This window comes from Perognathus longimembris, unplaced genomic scaffold (genome assembly GCF_023159225.1).
Source record: "Perognathus longimembris pacificus isolate PPM17 unplaced genomic scaffold, ASM2315922v1 HiC_scaffold_1968, whole genome shotgun sequence".
NCBI lineage: Eukaryota > Metazoa > Chordata > Mammalia > Rodentia > Heteromyidae > Perognathus > Perognathus longimembris.
In genome coordinates, this window is record NW_025957022.1 from 8,624 (window position 1) to 17,814 (window position 9,191).

The 9,191-nt window shown below is 48.0% G+C and overlaps 1 protein-coding gene across 1 annotated transcript; it reads right to left on the minus strand.

The window, feature by feature from the left end:
- Positions 1–934: 934 nt before the first annotated feature.
- Positions 935–1,149, minus strand: LOC125344647 (protein BRAWNIN-like). The gene has a single exon (XM_048337076.1). It carries the CDS (start codon positions 1,147–1,149, stop codon positions 946–948), a length of 204 nt encoding a protein of 67 aa, XP_048193033.1. The 3' UTR covers positions 935–945.
- Between the last annotated feature and the right edge of the window lie 8,042 nt (positions 1,150–9,191).

The window sequence follows — 9,191 nt, forward strand, 5'->3', positions numbered from 1 at the left end:
CTACCCTAATGATCTCATGTTAACCATGCTAATAAAGATCCAAGGAGGTCACATTCACAGGTAAGTAGTTCACCCTTAACAGTGCTCATTCAAATGTTTAGGTGAATTTACATGTACTTTGTTTTTTTTATTTTACTGTTTTATTCAGAGGTTCGAACTCAGGGTGTGTGGACACTATCTTTTTAGCTTTTTTGCCCAAAGCTTATGTTCTACCACTTGAGCCACACCTCCATTTCCACTGTTTTGGTGGTTAATTGGAGGTAAGAGTTTCAGGAACTTTCCTGCCTGCCTGGGCTGGCTTTGAACTGTGATCCTCAGATCTCAGTGTCCTGAGCCACCAGTGCCCTGACATGTATGTGTGTGTGTGTGTGTGTGTGTGTGTGTGTGTGTATCATTTATTTAAAAAGTCAATACCAATTTGAACTTGGTTTCTCAAATCTACAGTTTCTCAAATTTTGTAGCATTTTTAGCAGATCACCTCACAGTGTTATGATATTCTAGACACATCTCCAAGAGAACATTTGACTTAATGAAGTTCAATACAAGTACTTCCAATATTTAGGGAAATATTAACTTAGGTCCCATACACACTTTTTTTTAAACTATGTTTAAGTTTGTAGTTCCCATCTGCCATAATACTCAAGCTAATTCACAGAAAATCCAGAACCAAAATGGAAGGAAACATGGCAAATGCTCTCTCTTACATGATATACAAGACTAGCCATCTTCCAGTCCACATGCAAAAGGCTGAGCATAGGCAATTTGGCGTTTTGGTCAAACCATAATGAAAAGTTCACCTAATCAGTGAATATAGACAAAGCACCAATTCACTATTAGCATAGCATTAGGTGCTTAGCCACAAGTAGTTTGACACAATAAGTCATGTTTAGTACATATTTAAGACTTCCATTCACAAATTTTTGGCATCATTGGGTTCCACAGTTTTTATTGCTCTGCGACCTGAGGTTTGTGTTGTCTCTCTTTTAGTCCCAAGAGCTCTGTTTTGAGTTCTCCAGGCTTTGGTGCATTTTCAGGTCTTGTCAGGTCGGGCCGGTAGTAACTGTGCACCACTTGGGCACTGGCACACATGGCCAGGAGGCTGGCCACTGCCATTTTCAGATAACTAGGCCAGGACATGCCCGCAGGCATGGTGGAAGGCTGGCAGGAGGGAAAAGGGGCAGTGTTAGAAGGTTCTAGGCCCACGATCCGCCCCACAGCTATAGGGGCTCGGGGTGCTCTCCTACCCCCACGCACGGAGGCCTGTCTTCTCGGCCAGGACACGAGGTCACTGAGAGGACGGAGAGTTGGCAGGGGACAAATGAAACCTTAGGGCCTTGATCGGTCAGGGAGGGGCGCTCCACGTGCAGAACCGCAGGCCATCTCCCCGCCACCCCGGCCCCCTTGTTTTTTGGGGTTTTTTTTGACAGTCCTGGGGCTTATTCTCAGGGCCTGAGCACTGGGGCTTCCTTTCTACAAGGCTAGTACTCTACCACTTGAGTAACAGTAACATTCCTCCCCCCCTTTATATTTATGTGGTGCTGAGGAATTGAACCCAGGGCTTCATGCATGTTGGGCAAGCACTCTACCGCTAAGCCACATTCCCAGCCAGGGAGGAGGATTGTCTTGTTGTTTTGATGACCTACCTGCTCTTCATTATCCCAGCAGGATGTTCTCTGTGGCTGTAAACCATAGAGCTATATCCACAGGAAAATCAGACCTGAACTGAAACCTCCAGAGTTGTCAACCAAAACAAGTCTTTCTGATTTTCAAGTTGACCGTTGATATTGGTCGTGCGATTTGCATGTTGAGGACACAGATTCCATCCTGAACCCTAAGAAGCAGCTCCTCACGCTGACAATAATGCTGATATCTAATGTGAGGTTGACTCCAGGACACTGCGCCTCCAACAACCAGTCTAAGGATGTCTGGACTTTTGGTGTGTCTGGGGCCTCCATCCTGTGGCTCTTGCCTCATGAGTCCAAGCATCCATGCATATGATAGGCATGGACAAAACTCACTATTACGCCAGTGGCTTGTAGGTCAGAAACATGGTTTTGTTCTAAGCATGAGTCCTGCCTACAGGTCACAGAGGGGCTTAGTTTGTGTGTTGGATTGTTTGGTACTTGTGCTTGAATTTTCACGGCTGATTTGCTCATGATTGGGTCCCTACCATGGGAGCCTCATGTTGATCTTGCCTTTTGTAGGCCATTGGAAATTAGAGTTTCCCAGGTTTGTCTGCTTGGGCTCATGAAACCCGAATCCTCAGACCTCAGCCTTCTGAGTTGCCAGGATTATAGGTTGAAGCCCCAGGCATATGGCTTTGGACGGGGTATTGAAACAATGCCCATGCTTAGGAGAAAATGGAAACACAGTGCCTAATGATTTTAGGCTGCACAACCCAGGAGAACCCATTCATGCCCTCAAGTCCTTCTGTGCCAACCCAGAGTGCCCACGCAGGTGACTCGAATAGGGGGACAGTAGCTGTTCTTTGACTCTGGTCTCCCCTCCAGCTTCTTTGCCTTTTGGCTGATCCTGTGTCACTTCTCAAACCTGTGTCAGCTGTCAGTTCATCTCTAGGCCCTTTTCCCAGCTAGCCCCTGCCCAGCACTTAAAAATCTCGCAACTTCTCTGAGTTTCTCTCTTACGAGTTGACAAGCAAAGTGGACAATGGGACTGAAGGCAAATGAGGAATCAAAGAGGTATTTTCCGCGCTGGGGATATGGCCTAGTGGCAAGAGTGCTTGCCTCCTATACATGAGGCCCTGGGTTCAATTCCCCAGCACCACATATACAGCCAGGAGTGGCGCTGTGGCTCAAGTGGCAAAGTGCTAGCCTTGAGCAAAAAGAAGCCAGGGACAGTGCTCAGGCCCTGAGTCCAAGGCCCAGGACTAGCCAAAAAAAAAAAAAAAAGTGGTATTTTCCCTTTGAAGCAACTCTTTGAAGCAAATGATTCTTGAAATCTGAGAGTGCCAGTGAAGGCCTGGAAACAAAATGATCAGATGGGAGCCACGAAGCCCTCAGGAGACATACCCAGAGCTCTGGTCTGACTCCACACAGGGCCTGGCTCACAGGACATCATGAATTCAACATCTGTGGGCAGAATGAGGACAAGTAGATGAAGTTAGTCTTGGCCCTTCTGAAAATGGTAAGCAGGCCACACTGGATAGAGATCCCATTTGGGACTAGGCAGTGTCAAAAGACTGTGACCCTAAGATCTGATGAAAGCAGAAGGAGGGGCAGCAATGTGAGGGGTAAAACCTGCCTGTGCCAGGTCTCGCTTACCCGACTCTGGTCAAGTGCACACACTTCTGCAGAAGTGACATTTGCCTTGTGGAGATTCTAGAATTTGTATCCCATTCTGTCATGACTTCAATACATCCCAACAATTCATGGTTCCCAACAATTTGAAAAAATGATACCTAGCTGTATGTCCCTTTATGTTTCACTGTGATGCAATGAAATTCGCAAATGTCCGATGGGTTGCAGGAACATGTATATGCTTTATCTACTGGTGTAAGTAAAAACAGTAAAACCCTGCAAAGGCTAAGTGTTGGCTGGGGCACATCTGCACCACCCTGATGACAACCAATGCTGCAGGAAGCAGATGGATGAAGGTAACATCTGTCTGGTTCCACGAGCATATCTAGTTCTAGTTTATGGGGCAGTGAAGGAGGAGAGGCAGTCCAGCAGGCCCTCCTTTCACTCCCCTGCTGCTTCTGCTGTTCCACATCTCTGCTGTCCTTTGAATTGAGCCTGATCCACGTGGATAAAATACCTAGTCTATAAAAATAGAGTCAGGATTTGGAAGTCAGGCATAGGTAGTGATAATACAGGTCTCTAGGAAGCCAACTGATTGGAGCAGGATGCTAAATAAATGTGCCTGCTTCCACCCACCGCTCAGCCTAAATCCAAGGGCAGTGCCCTAAAGGACACATGTTCAGGTCAGAGTCAGGCCCAGCATCTTGGCCACACTGTTAGCGCCCCTCCTCCCTCCCGGCTGCACTGGGGACAGCAGGGCCTCCTCACGCTGGAAAGCAGGAGTGGGGCTGGCTGTGGGCCTGGCTGACAGGGTGGCCAGGGAGGAGAAAGAGCGCTGTGCTCCTAACACTGCAGTGCAGCACCTGTGATTGACCTGAGACTCAGCCGCTGCTACCTCAGCCCCAGGAACCCCACAGCTGGCCCCTGGGCCTCAGAAACGGTCTCCCTGCACACTGAGCAGCCTCTGCTCTGGACAGCCCTCCACTGTGCCCCTCATGACTCCCGGCTGCCTCCCCATGGTCACCGGGCGGCTGAGTTCACACAGCCCAAAGTGATGGCCACCTCTGAAGTCTCTCAACTCAGCCGCCAGAAACCCAATGTCCCGGGGAAGAGCTGGCACCGCCCCCTCGGTCCTCAATGCCCCTTCCCCTTTGCCTGCACACAGCCTTGGCTCATGGCAGACAAGCGATCCACGCAGCACTGTATTTTGTTTTGTTTTGTTTTGTTTTGTTTTTTGCCCTCTCCCAACCCTGGGTTAGGATGAGGTTCCATCGCGCAGATGCACAGCTGGTAACAGCTGTCTACTGTAAATGTGTTACTACCCACAGAGTCTATGTCCCTCAAATATTCTTGGCCCTGCCTCAGACACAGCTGTACCCACACAAGGCTGTACACTTGGCCACTGCGCTGACCTTAACCTGCTCCCTGCACACCAGGGCCTTCCCCCCACTTCCTCTAGGGCGCTGTGAGCCTCCTCCCCTCAGGACCACGGGCTCTGCGGAGTCAGCTGGTGGAGCTCATGGTTCTCAAATCGGGCACTGAGTTAGTGCCTTGAATGATGTACCTGAAAGGAATAACAATAACTATTTATTAAAATATATTGAAAGGTACATAACACGAAGGTGAAATAAAGACAAAAGCGGATGTCTTTCAAGGGAGGGAAAGGATTTCTCTAAGTGTTTGAGCTGGCGCTCAGTGGAGCTCTGGACTTCCTGAGTCCACAAACCAAATTGTGCCCGCAGTGTTAGTGGAAGCACACTGGGGTGCATGTGCTGCAGCTAAGTTGCCCTCTCCACCTAAAGGTGGGTCCATATCAGAAAAGATATGCAGAGCCTGTGGGATCTCTGGCGCAGAGAAGACAGGCACAGGTTGGAGTCCATTTGTCCTAAGTGTCAGGGGCATCGTGGAGCTGAATGGTGTGGCCTTGCTCTTCACACATCCGCCACTGGAGGAAGGGGGTTTTCGGCACAAGCATTGCTCAGAGACAGCTCCTGATGCCACACCACTGTGTCTTGTGCTCGTTCCTCCCCTTCCTCCTCTGATGGGAAGCAGTCCAGGGTAGAACTGCTGGACAGCTCGCAGTCGGCAAAGCCGAGTCGAGCTTCTTCGTCCTCAGACTGAAGGGCTGGAGAGCCTGTCCCGGTTGCAGAGGACACAGACAGCTCCCAGTCAGAAAACCTGAGTCCGAGTTCATCATGTCCTGAGTCAGTGACAGGAGATCCTGTCCCACTTGCAGAGGAGGAGGACAGCTCACAGTCATCATTGCTGATTTCTGGCTCTTCCTCATTTGAGTCAGGTATGGGCGATCCTGTCCCGGTTGCAGAGGACGAATTCAGCTCGCAGTCACCACTGCTGTGTCCAGGGTGTTCGTCATCGGATTCAGGTATGGGAGAGCCTGTCTCAGTTGCTGAGGATGAGGACAGCTGGCAATCATCATTGCTGATTCCTGGGTGTTCTTCATGTGAGTCAGGTATGGGAGAGCCTGTCTCGGTTGCAGAGGACGAGGACAGCTCACTGGCAGCAGTGCTGTGTTCAGGGTGTTCATCATGGGATTCAGGTATGGGAGAGCCTGTCTCGGTTGCTGAGGAAGAGGACAGCTCGCAGTCAGCACTGCTGTGTTCTGTGTGTTCATCATCGGATTCAGGTATGGGAGAGCCTGTCTTGGTTGCTGAGGATGAGGAGAGCTGGCAGTCATCTTTGCTGAATCCTGGGTCTTCTTCATGTGACTCCGTTGCAGCAGAGCCTGCGTTGGTTGCAGAGGACAAGGACAGCTTCCTGGCTGTACAGCTGAGTCCTCGGTCCTCCTGTCTTGATTCAAGTTCAGCAGAGCCTGTCAAGGTTGCAGAGGACAAGTCCTCGTCTAGGAGCCGACCCGATTGTTCTGGCTCTTTGATCTTCAGTTTCGTGGGCACTGTGCACCGAGCGCACCCCGCACTTGGCAACTGGGGTTGGCTTGCAGGAGTCACCGCAGTGTCCCCATCCCTGCCATCCTGCTCTGGGCTGCCAGATGCCACCTGCCGGCCTCTCCAGAGGAAGTGCCAGAAGGTTCTTCTGGGTCCAGCTTGGGCGTGGGGTCTGGGGCGTGGGTTGGTCCAGTGTCTGCAGGTGTCCACCAGGCGCTCCCTGCAGGGTCTCCTGGACTCAGAGCCAGTGGAAACTCGCCAACAACAGGAAAACATGGCTCTTTTCTGGCTACCTCCAGGCACCTTTGCGATTTGTGTCTGGAATGTGGCTGCCTGGAGACCTGGGTTCCAAGTTCTCTTTGGTCTTCTGTCAAGGATGAGGTCACTTCCTGGGGTCCTCTTCCTAAGCTTACTCTTCCTCCAGTGGACCCCACACAGTCCCCCTGCGCTTCTGTATATTGTATATATGTACACACACATCTGTAAAATGAATATATAGAGAGATATAGAGATATAGAGTGCTCACAGGTGATCATCTGCAGTAATGTCTCCTTTCATGTGTCAGTCACTGGAAGGCATCTCATCATAATGGGGGTTTGACTGACACAAGAAAAGAGAAATGGGCCTCTGAAACTCCACAGCGTTCTTGTTCCAGATCTGTCTCCATTTTCACATACATAAATGCATATCTATATAACTATGTATGTACATATATATATGTATATATATCTCCATTGACAGCACTCACTCTATTGAGTGACTGCAGTGTATTTTCTCCCCATTAATCTCTTCCTCTCTCCTTCCTAACAGCACGTGTATCTGCATCCTTGTATTCACTTTGCTATACTATAGGTTACTTCTTCTAAGAAGTTAATCCATTAGAAACCTCCTCTGTGTATACCACACTTTAGTCACTGTGTTCATGTTTATGTCCCTATATATGAATTCTTATATGATGATTTCCAAATCTAGTGTGAATTACATCTTTGAGTAGATTCAGATGACTTGATATTTCTGAACCATTTGCCATTTTTTGTTCTTATTTTGTATTGTTAACTTCCTATTTGCTCTCTCTAGTCAGAGATGGAAGACAGAATTGCCCTCATGTGAAATTCACTGAGAATCACTTGAAAGCTTATATGTGATCAGGGTTTTAGTCTTCCTTAAAAACTTGAGAAGAATGCATTGGCTCTGTTTGCAGAAAAACAAAAATTCAACATTGCTTTCATTTACATTCTTGTTTGTTCATGTACTCTATTTCCCATTATATATACTTCTTATTATATTTGCTCAAGTAAGTACTGAGAGTGTTTAAGTCTCCTTTATAAAGTGATTGTTCCTAGTATGATGTGCTCTCATTATCTTGCATAACTTTGCATACCTTTAACTGCTATGTTCAAGTCTCCCAGTCAATGGGATACAGTGACTGTTTGTACCAACTTGTATAAATATAATAGACAACCCGGTTGCTGGGGGCTGACACCTGGAATCCTAGCTTACATCTCCACATGAAGCCAGCTCAGGCTGGAACGTCTGAGACTCTTCTCTCCAGTGAACCAGCCACAGTGGAAGTGTCCCTCAAGTGGTAGAGGGCCGGCCTTGAGCACAAAAGCTGAATGCACAGCCCTGAGTTCCAGCCCCAATACGTGACAAATGGTCACTTCAAAAGGCTCCAGAGAACTAGGAGATCATCAGCTCACCCAGGAATCTGGGCACACCGGCAGAGCTGTGGCTTGCATGCCCGAGTTAGAGTTGGGCAACTCCCTGTTCCAGCCTGGGTGCTTAGGAAATCGGTGTCATTGCAGTGGTGTGTTTGCCTGTGACTGCAGTGAATGAACACAAGGTAACAGCCTTATGCCATCTGCTCTGCTCTGGCTGCCTCATCTCACCAGCACCTCCTGGCTAAAAGTTCAGACCATTTCATAAGTTCCTGGGCTCCCTCTACTGGTTGAAGATTAAGGGGAGAATGTCCTTAGAAAACCCATCAAATTCCTCACTGTCTTCAGTGAATAATTAGAAGAACTAGAAAGAAAGAGAAAACATAGATTCAAAAAATAAATCCAGGATATTCTTCATAATTCAGCTTTCAATAGCCTGAAAATATCTGTATTACCCTCCACATGGGTAGGACCTGAGGAATTACGCTTTCAGGAGACCACTGTCTACTGCAGAAGAGAAGCTATTTGGGTCTAAATTGAAAGGACTCTGCTTGTAAACCATGAACTGAGATTTCTCCAGTTAGGTAGAGAAACAAATAATCCATGGAAGGAGACCGCAAGCACAAACCTTCAAGTAAAGAAGCAAATGCCATCAGTGAAGCAATATTCCCTTTCCTTTCTCTCCTGTCCTTGCTATCCTCTTCCTTGTTCCCCCATCTTTTCCAGTCCCATTGTCTTGTCCTGTTCTGTCTTCTCTTCTCCCCTTCTTCCCCTATCCTATCCTATCCTATCCTCTCCTATCCTATCCTATCCTATCCTATCCTATCCTATCCTATCTGCTGTCAATACTGAAACTTCGCAGCACTAGTACTGTACCACACCCGAAACGCTTTGCTTTTATTAACTCTTACTTTGAGATAGTTTCAGGATAATTGTGCCCCAGCTCCCTCCATTCTCCACTCTCCTTGCTCCCTATCCAGAGTAGCTAGGAAAGAAAAATCAACTCCTAGGGCCATTCTGGAATCAGTTCTCTTCCAGCACAAGACCCAAGGTCATGCTCAGTACATCTTTTGTGAAATCACAGTGATGACAAGTTTGCATTTCTAGGCCTCAGAACCCTGGGTTGTGTTATCTAGTTTATCAGAAAGGTTTGAATCCAGAGCAGAGGAATCTAAGATTGAATTATCAGTGACTGTGTGAATTATCTCTGAAGGACTTGAGGGCTAGTTCAGCCTCTCTAGGGTGGGTCTAGGGTGGAGACGAGTGGATTATCTGAGGGAGAATACAAAACACAGAGCTCGGGATCTTCTTCATCTCTACACCCAGCTACTTGGACTTGCTCCGTGCTGAGTAAAGCCGGGGTAGAGGACAAC

Excerpts from the sequence above, each read along its gene's own strand:
- LOC125344647 (XM_048337076.1), bottom strand. The coding sequence starts at position 1,149 with ATGCCTGCGGGCATGTCCTGGCCTAGTTATCTGAAAATGGCAGTGGCC.